We start from the raw sequence: 22,385 nt of genomic DNA on the forward strand, positions 1-22,385 counted from the left end.
GACACATCACACCCCGGACACAATCTGTTTGAACTGTTACCATCAGGACAGAAATACAGAACAATCAGAGCCAGGACAAACTGTCTAAAAACAGTTTTTATCCAACAGCCATAACCGCACCAAATAATCGAAAAAAAAATATTTATTTATTCATTATTTATTTATTATTTATATACTAATTAGTACTTTTTTTTAAATTGTTGAGGGTTTGAATGTATGTATGACTGCTGCACTTTTGACTGGTTGACACTTTTTTAATTTTGTTGTACATGCAAATGGTACAATGACAATAAACATCTATTCTATTCTATTCTATTCTATTCTATTCTATTCTATTCTATTCTATTCTATTCTATTCTAAAAGTCATCCTTTAACTAAGTAAAGCATATGCGGTCATGCTGTAACTAAGTAAAGCATACACAGTCAACTGGTTACTGAGTAAAGCACACATAGTCATCCTTTAACTAAGTACAAAAAAAATACAAAAAGTGATCATCCTGTAACTAACCTGCAAAGTGTAGTATCTAACAGAGACACTTCCCCTCCAGACCACTAGAGGGCGAGGATTTTTTTTTTTTTTTAATTTAACCATCACTCCACCCATTTCCTGCTTGATCAGCATAAAAAGAACTTTAACCACAAAGTGAGGTTTTACTGTTTCTCTGTTAATCTTCTGAACTCAGAGCTGTTCTGTGTATGACCTTGTCTCATTTAATATCATTAAATTATCTCTAAACATCTTTAGTATTATCTCTAATCTAGCCATGGGAGTCACAGTCCAGTGACTTCTGTACAGGTCCCAAGCCCGGATAAATAGAGAGGGTTGCGTCAGGAAGAGCATCCAACGTAAAACATTGCCAAATTTAACCATGTGAATCATCAGTGAAATGTGTCAGGAGTTCTGTGTGATAGAAAAATATCAGCCAGAATCAAGGTGGAAGGTGTACAGGACAGTGGTGAGACCGGCCATGCTGTATGGTTTAGAGACAGTGTCACTGAGGAAGAGACACGAGTCAGAGCTGGAGGTAGCAGAGCTGAAGATGTTGAGGTTCTCTTTGGGAGTGACACGGTTGGACATGGTTGTGTTCAGAGTCCTTATAAACCGTGGGAATGTGCTATGAAGGTGATTGAGTGCATTTAGCTTTGTGTATTCAGTAGTCTGGTGATTATAAACATGCAAGAGTCTGGGTGGTGTAGTCCTTGTCATGCAGCCATGTTTGTAGGCATGTGACAATATTTCTCTTTTCCAGTTCTGTTAAACTAGAAGTGCTTGTTCCTCTTCCTGGACTTCGAGACTCTGTTGACTGGGCTCTGGAAAGAGTGATACACATCATAAGCATCAACTTACAATCTTGTTACTTATATCTGTATAAAGGCTAAGACTTAAATCTGTTAAACAACTGTGCCACCACCTGTATTTGCATCACAAATTAGAAACAAATCCTAAATACCTCTGTAAGATTCAGGTTGCTTTGTGTTGCTTTTTCCAGGATCTTCACTGATGATGGCCAGGTTGCGTTCGCAATTTTTCCAGTCGACTTCTTCCACTCTGCAAAAAGCACAGGGACAACAATTATTGCACACCATTTAAAAGTAATTTGTTGACTTGTAAGTAATACTCAATTAACCACAGGAGGCTCTGGGATGTTTATTGGAAGGTCAAGGTTCAAGCCCCAGCACTACCAATCGGCCTCTTTTGGGCCCTTAGCCCTCTCTGTTTCAGTGGTGCTGTGTCATGGCTGTATCACCCTGCACTCTGACCTCCTAACATGATGGGATATGTGAAACAATTCGTGTTACTGTACTGTAATGTATATGTGACAAATAAAGGCTTCTTTATTTGTTCTTAATGTTTGGGTGTATTATAAAATCAGCATGATTAGGAAAACTTCATTAATCCATTATCCAGAGCAACTTACAGTTTATCTCATTTTATACAACTAAGCAATTCAGGGTTCAGGGCCTTGCTCAGGGGCCCAGCAGTGGCAGCTTGGTAGACCTGGGATTCAGATCTGATCAGTAGTCCAGCACCTTACCCAATAAGCTGCCACATCCCCATTACAGTATAGATAGAAAACGTATACTTCCAACTTTGTGGTAATAGTTCATATGAGCATAATGCCCCCCTGCAATTCCCCACCACTTGAATACCTCTGTGCTACACCAAGTCTCCCTTGGTCTATAGTTATTAAGATGTTTCTGTTCACCTGAGAAACCAGCGCTCTGTATTGCCCAGGTTCCTCTTCAATCCTGAGCGCAACTTCTTCTTCAGACAGCTTGCATATCTCTCGATATCCAAAATGGTGATGGCACGCTGGGAAACCACACACATCCAGAACATTTACCGTTACACAGAAGCATGGCGTATTGTCACCAAGGTCTAAATGGTTGCCATCGACATGGAACCACATTCAAATTTATGTTAACTAAAAGCTAATAAATGACAAGCACACAATCTTTCTTCTTGGTCTTTCTACTACAAGCTTGCCATTGTTCATAGAAATTATGACAGCCCTATAGATTTTTTTTTATTAATGCCACAAAATTAATAAAATCATTCTTTTATTATCAAATAACCCTCTGACCCCAGGTAGTCTTTTGACATGAAATTTCCTGTTTCCTTATATGAGGTGGAACATGCATGTGTGTAAAAAGAAGCATTGAATGTATACCTGCAGTTTCCAGATGTTGGTGCTCTTCTCAGACATGTCCTCGACGCTCTTGCTCATTAGAGCGATTAACATGTTCAGCAGCAGTATGTACGTGAGAACAATGTAGAATATGAGCAGCACATAAAATACATGTTTATACTCGTTCTCCTCTGTGAACCCCAGGTCGCCTATGCCTATAGTGAACTTAAACAGCTGCAGAATGGTGCATGAGATGGTTTTAAAGTTGGGTTCATTGCAGCCTTCTGTCACATTTGTATTGGCTGCGTCCAAATGCAGTCCTTCTGTGGGGTTATTGAGTAGAGTCACTAAAGCTGTTTAGGGAGAACGAAATAAAGGAAGTGATTAGTGACTGGAATGATTATTGTGGAGCAGTGAGAGATGATTTGGTAAATGGTACCTGCTGAAAATCCAGTAAGGAAGACAATGTAGACAAGGAGGAAGCGCATGATGACACCAAGGAATATCTAGTAAACAGAATAAGAGGAGTCACATTATGTAAGCGTTGCCTCATAAACTCAATTATGTAAGTTGGAAACATCTTGTACTTGCAGATATGCATCACTTGGAGGCAGTGTAAATTCATTCATTTACATTTATGTCATTTGGCATAAGCTTTTTATCCAGAGCAACTTAAAAAAAATATGTTTTCTATTAGTGAATGCGTTGATACTGGTTCACTAGGCCATGGGGTCTAAACTTAAAAACAATTGCTTGTTTGAGTATTTCAGGACAACATAGGTCTTTACACCCTTTAATGGTCATGAACAATGACCATTTTTCATGGTTCCCTTTGGGTTCTCTTTTGAGTCTGGTCTCAAGTTTTTTTCTCCCTCATATCATTTCAAGATGTTTTTCCTTGCCATCGTTACCTCTGACTTGGTCATTAGGGATAAATATTAATTTCTATTTTTTTACTTTGTCATTTTTATTCAGAAATGTTATATTCCTGTCCTGCTGCTTTGTGCCAATTTACATATACTGTTAAAGAGCTATACAAATGAAATTGGATTGAAATGAATCTGGCCTGATTTCTATTTCTGTATCTGAGCTATAAACTCTCACACAGGACAAAGTCTTCATGCTTACATGTAATGTGAATGTCCTTTAGTGGGAACCAGGAAACCCAGAGGAATCAGTATAATGTATAATTACATTAATAGACCTTAATTTTTTTTTTTTTTACATTTCAGCCCACACCCTTATCCAGCAACTTAGGGTTAAGGGTCTTGCTCAGGGACCCAGCAGTGTCAGCTTGGTGGATCTGAACTCAGAACCTTCTGATCAGTAATCCAGTCCTTTAACTACTAAGCTACTACTTGATCTTAATGATTAGCTTTACTCCAAAAGCTGAGGAACACTACTTGCACTTTTCCAGGCAAAACATACATAATAAATGGTCAAAGGATATACCCTTAATGGTACCGCCATAACAACAAGGATAATTATTAACTTTATTCCTTTTAGTTGAGTTTAGCACAAGATTCCTTCAAAATTTGTATGAGTTTAAATTCACGACACTTGACAGATTTATTCTGGGTCAGCACTAACATATTTCTAAGTGGTCAACTGTAAAGTTTTAATGTCATTTTGAGTTTGTAGCTCTGCTGTAAACATTTCTCTATGAGGTGGATTTATCAAGACTGACTTTTTCAATTTCAATTTCAATTTTGATGAGTTCCTCGCATCATTTCACAGTGACGCGTGGACCTGATGAATTACTGATGTTTTACTACGAAAGTGTAAAGAATATATATCAGTCACCTTCTGAATCATGATGTTGTAGATCCCCATGTGTTTACTTCCTCTAGAGAAGTAGAGCAGATTCATCCAGGACAGAGCCAAACTGAGCACCAGGAAGGCAAGATACTGCTTGTGTCCACAGAAATACAGCACCATACAGATCAGAAACAAGCCAGCCTGCAATAAACTACAGCACCAGAAGACATACGGATTGTTTACATATATGTAGAAGGTAATATACTGTATCTGATTATACCACAGCATGGTTGAATTCTTCAGGTTTATTTTTATTCGCTCGTTCTTATACTATTATGGTGTTGTGAATGCTCAATAAAAAAAGATATCCCAGTTTAAAAACATATGATATTTAACAAAGAGTAATCTATATTAATTGATATGGTGACCATTTTTGTAAGAAGATATTTATTTATAATTCTGTAAAAGGAGTCTCCAGTGTGGGTGCTTAGTAAAGGTCATGTTACAAGTATTAAGGACAAAGAACTAATTAAAACAATTTATCCTTTAATCAATAAAAACAATACAAAGTCTTCCATCACTGGTACCATGTATGATAACCTACCGGTTTTAATCTGTTAATTATTTGGTGTGTATAAAATATTTAAGGGAAAGAAAATCAGCACTCACAAAAGCAGGTCAGAATAGCCATCTATCAGCATTGCTTGCAGACTTGGACGCTTTTTCCTTAAATCTATCAGCTACAAGAGGATGTAAGTCATTGTTAGATTTGAATTAACCTTAGCAATTAAAATAAATAAATAAATAAAAATAAATAAACTGATACACACCACAACGATTATGATGTAGAGTGATCCGAATGCCACGATGGCATAACCAGCACGCAGGAGGTGGCCTTTCGGATTTGCCTTAATTGGAAAGATTGGCAAATAAATGAAAAAAAATTTAAGATGATATTTTGCATGCATAATAGTGGATTTTTTTTTTCTTCAAATCAATCAAGAATTAATAAAATAAAATCTGAAAAAAATTACATAAGGATGTTTTTTGATATTTACATGTTCTTTGTGTATTTGTTAGTTATTTTTCTGAATTAGATGAAACTAATTAATATCGGTGAGAAGTGTATAGTGACACACATCCAAATCTACTATAACTAAGTGTGGTATGAACTCACTCTTCCTTCTTCATGGTTGTGATAAGAAACAGCTGTGAAGATGATGAGATATAATATATACACAATAAACTTAATGTGGAATATCCATTTAGCAAAACTTTTCCATTTGTCTTCCAGTAATTGATTAAGTGGCTCGAGCTGAAGCATCTCTAGACGATTCTGTAACAAGATACCACAGCATCAGCATGTAGATGCATCTAATACATAATCTGACTGTAACTGCTTTGTGTATAAAGGTTGTATAATTTATAAGCCGATTATCAGCCAATCAGAGAGAATGCATATTCTGTATTATAAAAAAGGTACATTTCTCTTACAGGTATTTCTGAGCCATAAACAACTATCTCTAGGACAGAGTTTGGCTTGTACGTGTCGACAGAGTCCAAGTCGTATACTGAACCAGATGCTGGGCCATATACCCACTCCGTAAACTTTCGGGACAGATGCCTGCACTCTTCTTGCAGGAACTCGCGATGCAGAATGTGTTTGAGCAGCTGGTGGAACAAAAAACATTTTCATTTAGTTAACGTAAATGTAGATTTTAATAGGAACACCCAGACAAAGCATCAAAGTATAAATTACAAAGATCATCTCTCATGTATAAGCTCCATAAGAGGTTGTTGTCACATCCCATCAGGAGAGGGAGCCCTAATTCTAATTAGTCACGTGATCCACTTTCAGATTTCACGGACATTTAAACCACACGCACACGGGGTTCAACTCGAAGTATCGTCCCCACATGATATATCGAGTGTTCAGTATATTTGTTTATGTTCAGTATATATGTTTGTTTCTGTTTATGTCTATGTTTCAGTATATATGTTTATGTATTCCAAGTCTCCAGAGAGGATAATTCCGAACCCATGCAACTAGGATGGACCCATGTCTCCGAGAGGGAGCACCAGCACCGAACTGATATGAGGCTGTGTTACTACTGTGGCCAACCTGGCCACCAAGTATACCGCTGTCCCGAGAAGCCATCCACTTCTCAGGTAGGTGAAATTTTGATGTAAGCTAAAGTTTCCCTACTCACCTTGCTGCACCATGCTCATCAATCCTTTCCCGTTTCAGCGCTGATCAATTCCGGGTCGGATGTCAACATTATCGACAGCGGACTCATAGAGAAGCTACGCCTTCCCACCATCCCTTGCATTCCCCTGCTACGAGTGACGGCCATTAACAACCAACCCAACGGGGAGGAATACCTCTATCACCACACGCTCCCACTACATCTTCAGATCAGGCTGTTTCACCGGGAAAAAATGACTTTCTACGTCATCACCTCCCCTGCTAACCCCATCGTTCTGGGATTACCATGGCAACAGCTATACTGTATGAGTCTCTAATCTCCTGGAGAGAGGGTGAATTGGTTTGCTGGTCTCCACACTGTCTGCACAACTGTTTTCTGTTTTCTTTTCACAACTGTCACCTACCGCCCTGGGTCCAAGAATGGCAAGGCCGACGCATTCTCTCACCAACTAGAGTCCAAAAATCCTCCTCTCCAACCAGACCCCATTCTCCCATCTTCCCTCATTTTCCCTCGGCTGCCTGCCCACCTTCTAAACTGTATGTGTCCACTTCCGCTCCGCCCTACTGTCATGCAGTGGATTCACGATTCTCCCAGTAGTGGCCACCCCGGGATTCACTTCATGACCCGGTTGACTCAATGCAGATTCTGGTGGCCTTCTCTGTGTCAGGATGTTGTGGATAATTTCAGAGGCTGTACTACCTGCGCTCAGTCTTGCACCAGTTATCAGCTCCCAGAGGGTTTTCTTAAACCTTTACCTATTCCACGGTGCCCCTGGTCTCATATAGTGGTTGACTTCCTGACTGATCTTCTGGACTCCAATGGATTTACCACAATCCTAGTCATTATCATTATGTGTCGTTTTTCTAAAGCATGCAAGCTTGTTCCCCACAAGGGATTACCTACCGCTTGGGAAACGGCTGTCACACTGTTACAGGTGTTTCATAATTACGAACTTCCCGAGGACATTGTGTCAGATCGGGGGCCCCAGTTCACTTCTCAAGTCGTTCTGCACCCAGTTACGAATAAACTTTAGCATAAAGGCTCAATCATGATATCAGGAGGTTCCTTCACTCTTACTGCAGTCGTGAACAACACCGTTGGAGCGTATTCCTCCCCTGGGCTGAGAATGCCCAGAACTTCCTCACACACTCCTCGACAGGGCTTACACCCTTCCAGTGTATCTTGGGCTATCAACCGCCATTGTTTGCCTGGTCAGGTGAACCCTCTGATATTTCCCACTGTAGATGATCAGTCTAGGCACAGTCAGGAAGTGTGGGAGTGGGCTCACATCAGTCTGCAGAGGGCCATTAGGAGGCAAAGACTTCAGGCAGATCGTCGCTGCCACCCTCACCCGGCTTACATAGTGGGCCAACGGGTCTAGTTGTTGACCCACAACTTAAAACTACAATTACCGTGCTGTAAGTTAAGCCCTAGATTCATTGGCCCTTTTGAAATTGTCGACCGTGTTTCTTATCACCTGCGGCTCCCCACCACTTACCGCATCTCCCCTACTTTCCACATCTCCCTCCTCAAACTCGCTCATGAACCTCGATCACACAGCCCCACCCCCCATGAACCTCCACCACCACTGGACATTGATGGGGCCCAGGCATACCACGTGCATGCCCTTTTGAACTCTCGGCGGGTCAGAAGCTGTTTATATATCTGTTTATGTTTCTTGTGTTTTGACTCTTGCCTGTTTTTGACTACTGCCTTTGCCTTGTGTTTTTGGATTATTTGTGTATGACCTCGCCTGCCTTTTCGACTAAGTCTCTTCTGTTTTGCGCTTCGGATTTGTTTACCCTCGCTAGTGTGTTTTCCGTTTTTGACCGCATTTGTTTTCTTGACTACGATATTTGCCCTGTGTTACCTGTAATAAACTGCTCATGGATTCTACTCCTGATGCCTCCAACGCTTCATTACAGTTGTATATAATAAAGACGATATATAATATAATATAATATAATATTGTATATATAATAGGATATAATATTTTCAGACAAAGAATGGAGAGAATTTGAACTCAGTGACTCATTTAAAGGAAAAATTATTTCTGTCAAAATTAGGAGGCACCAATGTACAATGTACAAGTGAACATGACTGTGCAAGTCTTAAGCAAATCTCTGTTCCTTAAGCCAGTCCCCCAACCTGCCAATATTTTCTCTTCCAGCCTTCAGCACAGCTAAAATGCAGAATCAGGCTTGTTGCTTGCACCAAAATACAGATATTCAGAAAGTCACTCATTATTTAGCATTATTAGTACATTTTTGTTACTGATACACTCTTACCCCAATCTTTCCTAACTTTGCAGCCAGTTTGATGGGAGTAAGTCCCTGCTTGTTCTCAATGTCCTCCAGCTTCTCCTTATTGGGATTCATAGCCGCATCTTTGGCAAGAATGAAGTCGTACATGGAAGTAACAAAGTCTATAGTGTCAGATTTGTCAGTAGCCACCATCACAAGAGCATGGAGAACCGAGTTGCCCAGAGTGTCTGTACGCCTCACGTCTGCTCTTTCCATCAGCAGGTCCACTATATCTTCCTGATTAATACAGGCTGCCAGAGAAAGTGGAAGCTCCCCTGTAGAAAAAGGGTTTGGACACATGGAATGAACACATGGAACACTGTATATTATTGATTAAACTACAAAACTATAATCTATGATCTTATACTTAACATTCCAACTTACCAAAGTAGAAACATTTTTCACTAAGTGGCTGGAAAAATGTCCCACAGGCCAGTGCATGGACATCAGCCCCTTTCTCAATGAGCATCTTAACAAATCTTTTCTTTCTCCTCTCAATGGCTATATGAAGAGCCGTCTGTCCTGCACCAATCACACAAAAACACCACTCTATGTATGTAACGATCGTACCTGTGGAAGTTAGATCTAACATTTTCTTCTTTTATCACATGCTCAATCATTCACCACAAACACCTCCTCATATGAAGTGGAGGAACTTGACTTTATACAGCCCTGAGCAAAACCTTTAACCTCAGCAAAACCTTTTGGCATGAACTGAAGAATTCTTTGACTATGTTAGTGCCTTACTAATGTTGTTGTGACTTAATGTGAAGAAATCCCATTGAGCAAGTTTGACGAAGGGCCGTGTGACGTCTAGAAGACTAGATCAGAGCATCTCCAAAACTGCAGCTCTTGTGGGGTGTTCCCAGTCTGCAATGATCAGTATCTATCAAAAGTGGTCCAAGAAAGGAACAGTGGTGAATGGGCAGCCAAGGCTCATTGATGCACATGGGGAGCAAAGGCTGGCCCGTGTGGTCTGATCCAACAGATGAGCTACTGTTGCTTAAATTGCTGAAGAAGTTAATGCTGGTTCTGATAGAAAGGTGTCAGAATACACAGTGCATGATGGGTTAAGGCTGTTTTGGCAGCAAAAGGGGTACCAACACCATATTAGGCAGGTGGTCATAATATTATGCCTGGTCGGTGTAGCAGCTGTATGTACAGCTTTCCTTCTTGCTGCTATTATCGACACTTTTGGAATGTTGCTGCACGGATTTCTTCCCACTGACATGCACTGACATACAGTAGTCACATAATTCTACAATTCATGCCAAATTCAAGCCAAATTTTCCAATTAATGCCAGTTCATGCCAAATTCATGCTCCAGTTCATGCCAAATGTTTTTGGTGAGGTTGAAATCAGTGCTGTATAAAGTCCTGTCAAGTTCCAGTAGCACTGTTTTTTTAGGTTCACCTTCTATCTACACTGTTATCAGGTGAACCTATCATATAGGTGCACTATGTGCATAAGCATAAAATTATTGCCTGCAGCTATCTGTTGAGTCTAAGAGTCTTAGTCTCTAAGACTAACCCTGACCAGACAAATTTAGATGGAGGACCTTTCTCAACACAGATAAGTAACATATTGATGAATAATTATATACCAATATTGTAGGTTGAGCATCAAAATCGTTATATAGTTAAAATGTTCACACCTTTATAGGATGTATCTGTACGTCTTGCAGTCACTAACTCATTAAGATAATTTTTTTTCTTTGCAATGCTGAGCAGGTACTCCACTATTTTGTTATCTTCTTTTTTCAGGTTTAGCAGAGCAATCATCAGGACTGTCTTCCCCTCAGGCTGATCTGTGGAATATGGGACATAATAATGCTATTACTACTATAACCATATATTACGTATTGACACACACCATGATAAGAGGCCTAGGATTATACATGCAATTATATGGAGTGTTAAACAAATTCTTACAATCTGTGCTCATCAGTGTCTTGTGATATGTGTCCAGATACTCCTCCAGGCCTTCCAGCTTAGTGATGTCACCGCTGGCAACAGCACCAAAAAGCTTCATCCTTTCAAACCTGTTGTCCTGAACTGGTGGGTCGTTTAACCCTAGCAGTTTGCTGCAGAAACAACAAACACAAACCTTTCATACTCTTTTTACAATTTTGTAATAAAGATATTGCTCACCTACATTTTGATTTTCTAAACAGAAAAACACTTTACTGGAAAACATCCTTTTGATCTTAGCATTATCACATTTATTAGGTACCTGAACAATGTATACAGTAAATTACATTGTCACATCACTTCCTAGGGCTGGTCACAAGAGGGAGCCCTCACACGAATTTTAATCCACTTCTGTGTTTCCGCTCGGACATAAAAGAGCAACGCACACCAGGTATGATGCAAAGTAAGACTCTGGTGGACTTACTAACCATTGTTTTTGTGCATTGTGGATTACCTTTTGTGGATTTACCCGGGCTGTTTCTAGTTACGATTTTCTGCCTAGCCTCTATTATTGCCTGTTATCGCTATTCTGACCCTGGACTGTTTCCTCATTAGCGCCTTTTTGTCTTTGCCCTTTGGATTATCTGCCTTATTTTCTGATTTGCCGGTTTCTACCTTTCTGCCTGTCTTCGACCATGCCTCTAGCTTGCCCCCCTCTTCTCTGCTCATGGATCCATCCGCTTCTGCCTCCAGCGGACAACTGCAACAGAATACTTCGCCTCCCACGGATCCAGCAGAGTTGCGTGCTATCATCATACAGCAAGGAGCTCTCATTCGCTCCCTCCAGGATCAAGTCGAGGAGCTACAAAATCAGGCTGCCTCAGCAACGCCGGTTGTTGAGCTCGCTCCTCCCGTAGCCCCGCCCGCACCTCGCAGTGAGTCACCAAGAATGGCGCTACCGGAAAAGTATGATGGCTCAGCTGATTGCTGCTGTGGCTTCCTGTGCAAGTGTGAAATCTTCTTTGCTCACCAGCCTTACGTATATCGCGAGGAGGGAATAAAATCCACGTTCATATTCTTGCTACTCACAGGTAAAGTACTAGATTCGGCTTCCGCGGTGTGGGGCACGAATCCCCAAATTCGCACTTCATTCACCTACTTCGCAAGAACAGTGCGTGACGTTTTTGAATACCCAGCAGGAGGTAAGGACATTTCCATTCAGTTAATGGAGTTTTGCACCTTGGCGGTTCAATCCGGATGGAATGATACAGCACTGTGGGCCATGTTTCGATGTGTCCACAGCCATTTGATTGGACAACCTCCACCGTCATCATCTAGCGGGTGCCCGCCAACACATCCTTTTGCGTTCTCTGGTGGAACCAGCAAGCTCCAGAGAGGAGGATCCTGACCCCATGCAGCTCTGAAGGTCACGGGTGTCCGAACAAGAACGTCAGCACCGGACACGCATGCGGTTCTGTTTTTACTGTGGGAGATCCGGACATCAGATCCACCGATGCCCTGAGAGGCCATCCTCATCTCAGATGGGAAGAAGTTCGCTCCTATTTAGCTTCATGTTGCCTGTTACATTGTGCTATGCTAATCAGAGTTTCTCTGTCTCAGCCCTGATAGATTCCGGTGCAGCCGATAACCTTATTGAATAAAGGCCTGGTTGAAGAACATCGCATCACCACCATCCCTTGCACACCACCTCTAAGGATAATGGCCATAGACAGTCAACCTATTGGAGGTGGTTATGTCACTCGCCAAACTGTACTGCTAGAGTTATGCGTGAGATTATTTCACAGTGAAACCCTGGCTTTTTATGTTACTTCTTCTCCCACTAACCCTATTATACTGGGATTCCCTTGGCTCCGTCAGCATGACCCTCAAATTTCATGGAATCATGGAGAGCTAGCACGTTGGTCCCTGCAGTGCATTACTAAGTGTTTCCATGGCCTTCCTCCATGCCCATGTATGACCATGTCTGTGGAAAGTCTTATTCGACCATCAATGTCTCTGGCGGCGGCGAGTTTCTTTTTTGTGGGAAAAAAGGATGGGGGTCTTCGTCCATGTATTGATTACCAGGGCTATAATGCCATCACAGTCTGCTATCCCTACCCACTTCCACTTGTACCCATGGCCTTGGAACAGCCAAGAGGGGCAAAATTCTTTATTAAGCTGGACTTATGTGGTGCTTATAATCTGATCTGGATTTGGGAGGGTGATGAGTGGAAGACTGCCTTTCATACCACTCACGGACACTACGAGTATTTAGTGATGCCCTTCAGACTAACTAATGCCCTGGCAATATTCCAGTCTCTCATTAATAATGTGTTTCAAGACATGCTCGACAAATACGTCTTTGCTTATATTGGTGACATTCTAACCTACTCCTCATCATTTGACGAGCATGAATGTCACATTCGAGTTGTGCTCACCTGCCTACAACGCAATCATCTGTATGTGAATCTGGAAAAATTTGAGTTTCACTGCACCACCATAACTTTCCTTGGATATGTGATTTCACAACAGGGGGTGGAGATGGATCAGGCAAAAGTTCATACCATCACTGAATGGCCAGAGCCCACCACAGTTAAGGAACTGCAGTGCTTCCTGGGCTTTGCCAACTTCTACCGGAGATTCATTAGAGACTACTTTGGTTTTTCCCTACTATTGAGGGACAAACCAAAGAAACTGGTGTGGACTGAGCAAGCTTGGGATGCATATGCCGGACTGAAAAGTAGCTTCACCACGGCCCCTGTACTGCGACACCCTGACCCCGATCTGCCCTTCATTGTGGAGGTGGACGCGTCTAGCTTGGGTATTGGAGCGGTGCTCTCCCAGCGACAAAGGGTCTCCAACAAACTTCATCCATGCGCCTTTTATTCCAGAAAGCTCACAGCGGCTGAAGCAAACTATGACATGGGCAATAGCAAACTTTTGTCCATAAAAGCTACATTGGAGGAGTGGCGACACTGGCTTGAGGGAGCACGTCATCTGTTCTTAGTGCTTACCGACCACCGCAACCTGGAGTACCTCAGAGGTGCCAAATGGCTGAACTCACGCCAAGCCAGGTGGGCGTTATTCTTCACAAGGTTTAACTTCTCAGTGACCTATTGTCCTGGCTCCAAGAATGGTAAGGTGGATACCCTCTCAAGATAGTTTGAGACCACAAAACCTCTGCCAGACTCAGAGCCCATTCTCCCTCAGACCGCCATATTAGCTCTGGTTCGGTGGAATCTGATGGAGGAGATTCAACACCGACGAGCCCCCGCCAGCGAACTGCCCCTCTGCCACAATGTATGTCCCTACCATGTTTCATCAGCAAGTCATGCAGTGGGTTCATGAATCCTCAAGCTCAGGGCACCCTGGTATTAATTGCTGAATGCAGCTTCTCTGCCATAGTTTCTGGTGGCCCTCTCTGAGACAGGATATAGAGGATTATGTGAGGTCATGCCCAACGTGTTCCCAGGCTCATGTCAACCGTCAGCTCCTGGAAGGAACCTTTACCAATCCCTCAACAGCCCTGGTCACACCTTCCCGTGGATTTCCTGACGGACCTGCCCAGTTTTGAGGGATTCACGACCGTCTTGGTGATTATCGACCGATTTTCCAAGGCCTGTAAGCTAATACCTCTGAAAGGGCTACCCACGGCTCTGCAGACGGCCAATGCCCTGTTTCAGCATGTGTTTTGTAACTTTGGGTTACCAGAGGAAATCGTGTCCGACAGAGGCCCTCAGTTTACTTCCAGGGTATGGCGGGCTTTCTGCGAACATCTGGACATCGAGGTGAACTTGAGTTCGGGCTATCGTCCCCAATCCAACGGCTAGGCCAAACGCTTGAATCAGGAGATCAGCCGGTTCCTCAGGTCCTACTGCAGCAGGGAACAACAACGTTGGAGTGAATTTCTACCATGGGCTGAATACACTCAGAACTCATTAACCCACTCCTCCATGGGCCTGACCCCATTCCAGTGCGTGTTGGGGTACCAGCCCCCGCTGTTCCCATGGTCCTGTGAACCCGCTGACATCCCAGCGGTGGCAGAGCGGTCTGGAGGTTTGGGAACATGCTCATGTACGCCTGCAGAGGGCTATCAGGAGACAGCCACAACCTAAAGCTTAAACTGCCGTGCCGTAAGCTCTGTCCCAAGTTCATTGGAGCTTTTAAAATCATCTATCAGATCAACCCTGTCTGCTTTCGGCTCCAGCACCCTACATCTTACCGTATATGTCCCATCTTCCATGTGTCTCTTCTCTAGCCTGCACATTCTCGCCGTGGGGCCCTGCCTGCTTGCGAACCTCCTCCTCATCTGGACATTGATGGGTCTCCAGCCTATAACGTTAGTGCTCTCTTGCACTCCAGACGTGTCAGGTCTCATCTTCAGTACCCGAGGAACACTCTTGGGTGGACGTGGCTGACATTCTGGACCCGTTGCTTATGGTGGACTTCCACCACTCTCACCCGGGTAGACTCGCTCCACACACTAGGAGGCGTCCACGTTGTAGAACCCCGGTAGGGGTTCCTAGAGGGGGGGCTCTGTCACATCACTTCCTAGGGCTGGTCACAAGAGGGAGCCCTCGCACGAATTTTAATCCACTTCCGTGTTTCCGCTCGGACATAAAAGAACAACGCACACCAGGTATGATGCGAAGAATTGTCTCTGGTGAACTTACTAAGCATTGTTTTTGTGCATTGTGGATTACCTTTTGTGGATTTACCCGGACTGTTTCTAGTTACGATTTTCTGCCTAGCCTCTGATATAACCTGTTATCGCTATTCTGACCCTGGACTGTTTTCTTGTTAGTCCCTTTTCATCTTTGCCCTTTGGATTATCTGCCTTATTGTCTGATTTCCTGGTTTCTACCTTTCTGCCTGTCTTTGGCCACGCCTCTAGCTTGCCCCCCTCTCCTCTGCTCATGGATCGGCCGCTTCTGCCTCCGATGGACAACCGCAACATACATAGACAATTATTAACACGCAACGCTTCCAAATCTTATACAGTATAAAATTCTAAACAGAAATACAGAGTATTTGTACTTAGGAAAAACAGTACCATAAAGTGGTAGACATTTATTTCACTAACTGAGCAGCACCGAGTAACAGGTTAGTAGGGTTGATTAGATATTTATTGTTAACCTGTCTACTTGGGTGTTTAAATCAGACAATAAACATATGCCTGTTACTCACTTAACAGAGGTCATGTTGATTCGGACTTCAGGCCGGACATTAGCCTGGTCCTCTGGAAAGAAAGTGCCCATTGGTGGCGTTACAGCTGCTTTTCTCATTTCCTTGTCCTTTTCCCTCTCCTCATCCGTCCTGCCATCCATCTCAAGTCTAAAGGGTGCCTTGCTCATTGTCGATCCTTTTTTGTACATTTAAGACAAGGAAACAAAAGCTATTTACATTTACATTGAGAGGTAATTTTAAAATAAATGATTAGAGACAAATTTATTTTAGTTCACTTCATCAGTATTCTAGAGAGTTTAAAGTTTACATTCACCATATTGATTATTTCTTTATTAAACAGCCTGGAATAACTTTTAGAAACTTCTGATTGAACAGTGGTCATAATTAAGAGATTAAGAGAAACAAGCAGTTCCTTCACATGTCCAGTTCATCCTTAGGAACAATTTTCAAACAACTGAAAACATGGTATTGATCAGGAGAGAAATGAACAATGTACCCACACCGGCTCTTTCCAGATACGAGCTGATGCCTGATTTAGAATGATCAGATCATGTCTGTTTAGGTTAAATAATTGAATTATAAAAGCAAAACCAAAAAGAATGATGACGTGAAGAACAAAAAAATTAAAACAACCATCAACTTATTAATCAGCACAGAACAATTAGCTACATGTAGTAGCCTTTTATAAATTAACATCAAGACAAACATTTTTAGTATTTTACTGATATGTTCTTTCAGGTAATGTTGGTTATCATCATGATTATAACTCGATGATTGATCACAATAATTTCACAAAGCAACAGCACCCTGAAAGTGATTGAACATGTGGATGCCAAAAAAAATGGTTCAGAGGTTCAGTTTAATCATTTGGTCAAACCAGGAGATTACCTATTCCTCATGCTTCACACGATGTCCTGGTGTAGTACCGATTCTAATTCCTAGTTCTTTTACATTTTTTGGTGACTTATTTCATTTCTTAAAATTGTTGTAGGGAGTATTCTTTTAAATCCTAAACATTTCAATAACACTCTCAAGACTTTTCTACCCGACGAGGTCCTAGAGTTTTTTATTTGTTCACCAGACAGATTAGTTTCAAACAACTGTGAACAACATTTTTTAAACTTTATTAAAAAACCACTATATTAATTATATGGATATTTATACATTTATGGAATTGCATATACCTTTGAGTACAAATATTTTTAACTTCCATGATTTTTGGATGGAAAACTGGAAAAAAGGAAAAATCTGATGTTTAAATCACAACAGCTTAAAATTTAAGAAAAGGAGGTTAAAGACCACAAGGTTAAAAGCCACAGGACATCCTTCTATCCACTAGTGATTGGTTATACTAAATATTTTTTTGCCTAACCAAATATATTTCTCAGTATGACAGGGGAAGTTTTATTCAGCGATTCAGTGGGAAAAGCAGAAGTAAGAGTTGCAGTTTTGAGTTTTTGTGACTTTAATATTTAAACAATATTTTCTTACTACAGTAGCTGTCTACATGATATTAATCCACAAAAACAAATACTGGATCTAGATACACAAACCAGGCAAAACATTATGACCACCTGCCTAATATTGTGTTGGTCCCCCTTTTGTTGCCAAAACAGCCGTGACTCGTCATGCACTGTGTATTTTGACACCTGTCTATCAGAACCAGCATTAACTTCTTCAGCTATTTGAGCAACAGTAGCTTGTCTGTTGGATCAGATTTTATTTTATACAAATGAGCAATTGAAGATTAAGGGCCTTGCTCAGGGGCCCAGTGATATAACCGTAACCACTAAGCTACCCCAAAATCCCTCAGAATAACTGCCACAAATAAGTGACATTAAATAAAAGAATGAAGAACAGCTTTAAAGCACTTTGGCATAAATTAGACAAGTTTCTGGAACTATATTGAAGTGATAAGCAGGGTTGAACCAGGACAGGATGCCAGTCTATCACACACATTCACACATTACAAACATTTACTATTATTATTACCTACATTTGCCCACGAGCATGCAGCCTGCAGCTCTTTCTAGTGACTTCCTGTCTTAAAAGTGAACCAAAACCATGAGACAAAGGTAATATAAGTATAGTGTATATGAGCGATGAGCTTGAGTGCAGGCATGCTAACCACAATTCTGCTCATTTTTCATTTCAGAGATATCGAAAAACAAAACATGCATTAAGGAGGCTTTTTTTTTACATGGTTTAAAAGAAAGATCTTAATATATGTACTGTATTATTATTATTATTATTATTATTATTATTATTAATGAGAAAAGCTAATAATTACTTTTATTAGATATAACCATTATTAATATTTAAGATACTTAATACTTAATAGCAAGCATAAAAGTAGATGAACAGTGAAATTGAAAGACTCTGTACGTACCAATCATTCACTTAAATATCCAAAACTCAAATAAGTCCCAACTGCATTAGCACCTTTTACTATATAACAGCATCATCTGCATACGACCAGAAGCTCAGTCTTTCACTTGCTAAATTTTAAGGCAAAATTAAGGAAGTGAGATTGTGTGTATGTGTGTGTGTGTGTGTGTGAGAGAGAGAGAGAGAGAAAATCAAGACCTGAAGTAATGTATGTGCTTGTGGATATGGTAACGCCCTTTAAAAAAAAAATGTGCGCATAGTTTGCTTTGCATCTTTGAACAAGCCTAGATTTCAGATCTGAGGATGGAAGCTGCATTAGAGGAAGTGATCATACTTGCAAGCACTTAGAGAGAGAGAGAGAGAGAGAGAAAAGAAGGGTGGGGTGGGTATCATGTCATGTTATCTGAAACATTATAGCCAGTATTTATTTATTTATTTATTTATTCATCGTATAATAAGAGGTATAGCTGATTATGTCACACATTAATTAATTAATTAATGATTAATGATCTTTTTTCTTTTTCTCTGCTTTTATTGTTCAGCCACGAAGATTCTAACTGCGTTTGCATTTTCTTATCACAGTAGCTGTTGATGTGATGTGATAATAAACCACTAGCTAGTCGTATACCCTACTGTTAAATCTCAATGTGGATAGCCTAGTTTGCATTTTTGCCTTATCTTTAGTTTACAGGTTTGCTGTTTAGTTGCATTTTGTTTCACTTGTAAGTTGCTTGTTTTAAATCCAAGCATCTGTCAAAGTATATTATATATTACCTACATATATTATATATTACATATATATATTACATACACTGTATTGCCAAAAGTATTCGCTCCAAACTTCATGTGGCCTTCAGATTAGCTTAAGAACAGTGTGCAGAGAGCTTCATGGAATGGGTTTCCATGGCCGAGCAGCTGCATCCAAGCCATACATCACCAAGTGCAATGCAAAGCGTCGGATGCAGTGGTGTAAAGCACGTCGCCACTGGACTCTAGAGCAGTGGAGACGCGTTCTCTGGAGTGACGAATCGCGCTTCTCCATCTGGCAATCTGATGGACGAGTTTGGGTTTGGCGGTTGCCAGGAGAATGGTACTTGTCTGACTGCATTGTGCCAAGTGTAAAGTTTGGTGGAGGGGGGATTATGGTGTGGGGTTGTTTTTCAGGAGCTGGGCTTGGCCCCTTAGTTCCAGTGAAAGGAACTCTGAATGCTTCAGCATACCAAGACATTTTGGACAATTCCATGCTCCCAACTTTGTGGGAACAGTTTGGAGCTGGCCCCTTCCTCTTCCAACATGACTGTGCACCAGTGTACAAAGCAAGGTCCATAAAGACATGGATGACAGAGTCTGGTGTGGATGAACTTGACTGGCCTGCACAGTGTCCTGACCTCAACCCGATAGAACACCTTTGGGATGAATTAGAGCGGAGACTGAGAGCCAGGCCTTCTCGTCCAACATCAGTGTGTGACCTCACAAATGCGCTTCTGGAAGAATGGTCAAAAATTCCCATAAACACACTCCTAAACCTTGTGGACAGCCTTCCCAGAAGAGTTGAAGTTGTTATAGCTGCAAAGGGTGAACCGACATCATATTGAACCCTATGGATTAGGAATGGGATGTCACTTAAGTTCATATGCGAGTCATATGCGAGATACTTTTGGCAATAGGGTGGGAGGAGTCCTTGATGATTTTGTGTGCTCTGCGCAGATATCTACTGTGGTGAAAAGACTCAATGGCAGGTAGTTGGGTGCCGATGATGTGTTGGGTGGTTTTCACAACCTTTTGCAGTAATTTCTTTTCACACACTGTGGAGCTGCCATACCACACTGTGATGGAGCTTGTCAAGATGCTTTCAATAATGCAGTGGTAAAAGTTGGTCAGGATCTTGGGGGGTAGGTGAACTTTTTTCAGTCTTCTCAGAAAGTAAAGACGTTGTTGCGCCTTCCGAACCAGAGTTGAGGTGTTCAGATGCTAAGACAGATCCGCGGAGATGAGGACACCCAGGAACTTAAAGCTGGAGACATGCTGTGCTTCAGACCCGTTGATGTAGATAGGGGAGTGTCTGCTGCTGTTAGATTTCCGGAAGTCCACAATGAGCTCTTTGGTCTTTGTGGCATTGAGGGTGAGGTTGTTCATGGAACACTATGCTGACAGGCTTTGGATCTCTTCCCTGTAGGCCGATTCATCCTTGTTGCTGATTCGGCCAACAACTGTGGTATCATCTGCATACTTGATGAAGATGTTGGAGTTATGCCACAGAACACAGTCATGGGTGAACAGGGAGTAGAGCAGTGGGCTCAGCACACAGCCTTGTGGGACGCCGGTGTTCAGGATGAGGGTTGAGGATATGTGATTACCCAACCTTACAGACAGAGGTCTATTTGTTAAGAAGTCCATAATCCAACTGCATATGGATGTGCAAATACCCAGGTCACCGAGCTAAGCGATCAGTTTACTAGGGACGACTGAATTAAAAGCAGAGCTGAAGTCAATGAACAACATCCGAATGTATGTATTGTTATTGTCCAGGTGGGTGAGAGCTAGATGAATAGCAGTGGAAATGGCATCCTCTGTTGACCTATTCGGGCAGTAGGCAAACTGGTGTGGATCCAGTCTAGGTGGGAGACATGCTATGAGGTGACTTAGAACCAGCTTCTCAGGATCGATGACGTCGTGGAGCTGAACGGGTTCTGTGTAGAGATGGCCACCAAAACTGCTGCCGGATCAGCTGGGTCATTCTGTGGATACCCGGATGTCCTGTGCTCGGGCTCTCGTGAGTCCATTGGATAAGCCGAGTTCGCAGCGTGGTGGGAACTAACACTTTAGCTGGAGGGCAGTTGGACGGAGGTGGCTCAGAGTGTTGGGCTTGTTTGATCTCCCGAAGTATGTCCCATTGAACTGGTGCTATGAGAACAGACGGAGGTAGGATGGGCTCAGGGGATGTAGGTTGACTGGTGGTGTCGTGGAGTCTAGAGAGAGCATCCGCTTTCCCATTCTTAGAGCCGGGTTGGTACGTGACAGAGAACTTGAACCTGGAGAAGAATAGCTCCCATCTGGCTTGGTGGGGATTTAGTCTCTTGGCTTCACGGAGATATGCGAGGTTCTTATGATCGGTGATGATCAAAAATGGGTGGTTGGCTCCTTCCAGCCAGTGCCTCCACTCTTCTAAGGCCGCTTTCATGGATAATAGCTCTCTGTTTCCCACGTCATAATTAGTCTCTGCAGGTGTGAGTGTTCTTGAAAAGAAGGCACGGGGTGGACCTTCCCGGACCCAGGTTGTCGCTGTGACAGGACTGCTCCTATCCCACTACTAGAGGCATCCACTTCGACAATGAATGGTAGGTCAGGTCTCAGATGGCAGAGGAGGGGAGCGGAAGTGAAGCTCTGCTTTAACAGAAAGCTCGTTGGAAAGCTCTCTTGGCGGAGTCAGTCCAAAACCAAAACAGAAACCGTAAACCGTGGAATCAGGAAAACAGGCAAGGATCATACACAATAAGCAATCAGAATGGCTAGTAACAGCAAGGCTTGGCATCGTTTCCCTGGCACGAGACTCAGGGAAACGATGCTTCGCATTGGATCAGAGAGAGCATGCTGCTTAAACGTCCTAGAAACAGGAAACAGGAAACAGGAAACCACATGCACACAGTCAATATTCAGGCGATGGTTCCCTCTGGTGGTCTGGATCAGCATACACTGTGACACCCTTTTACATAATTCCTGGGTTATGAGTGATATTAAGATTGTTTCTTTGAATCTTAAAGGGCTTAACCATCTAATTAAAAGACAGAAAATAATATTGTACCTCAAAAGGGAACAAGCTGAGATTGCTTTATTACAGGAAACTCACTTGACTGATACAGAACATTTGAAGCTTAGACGAGGATGGGTGGGCCAAGTTTTCAGTTCATCTTTTAATTCTCACAGTAGAGGAGTAGCTATCTTGGTTCATAAGAAATTGAATTTTAGGTTTGAGGATATGATTTAAAAAAAGGCGTCTGTTA

At 42.1% G+C, this 22,385-nt stretch overlaps 1 protein-coding gene across 1 annotated transcript; it reads right to left on the reverse strand.

The window, feature by feature from the left end:
- Positions 1 to 207: 207 nt before the first annotated feature.
- On the reverse strand, positions 208 to 18,549 carry LOC131348031 (transient receptor potential cation channel subfamily V member 1-like). The gene is made up of 16 exons (XM_058382562.1): positions 18,386 to 18,549; positions 15,997 to 16,171; positions 10,831 to 10,982; positions 10,554 to 10,706; positions 9,284 to 9,421; positions 8,885 to 9,174; positions 5,884 to 6,060; positions 5,567 to 5,725; positions 5,220 to 5,297; positions 5,059 to 5,129; positions 4,435 to 4,600; positions 3,071 to 3,137; positions 2,674 to 2,984; positions 2,209 to 2,315; positions 1,453 to 1,550; positions 208 to 1,312 (listed from the first exon to the last, which is right to left on the reverse strand). The coding sequence occupies exons 1-16, from the start codon at positions 18,390 to 18,392 to the stop codon at positions 1,257 to 1,259; spliced, it is 2,205 nt and encodes a 734-aa protein (XP_058238545.1). The 5' UTR covers positions 18,393 to 18,549; the 3' UTR covers positions 208 to 1,256.
- Positions 18,550 to 22,385: the final 3,836 nt, after the last annotated feature.

This window comes from Hemibagrus wyckioides, linkage group LG28 (assembly GCF_019097595.1).
Source record: "Hemibagrus wyckioides isolate EC202008001 linkage group LG28, SWU_Hwy_1.0, whole genome shotgun sequence".
Lineage (NCBI taxonomy): Eukaryota > Metazoa > Chordata > Actinopteri > Siluriformes > Bagridae > Hemibagrus > Hemibagrus wyckioides.

Excerpts from the sequence above, each read along its gene's own strand:
- LOC131348031 (XM_058382562.1), bottom strand. Across the intron at positions 5,298-5,566 it reads ACAACCATGAAGAAGGAAGA|GCAAATCCGAAAGGCCACCT; the intron begins GTGAGTTCATAC and ends TTTCCAATTAAG. Across the intron at positions 4,601-5,058 it reads GGCTATTCTGACCTGCTTTT|TTTATTGCAGGCTGGCTTGT; the intron begins GTGAGTGCTGAT and ends CTGGTGCTGTAG.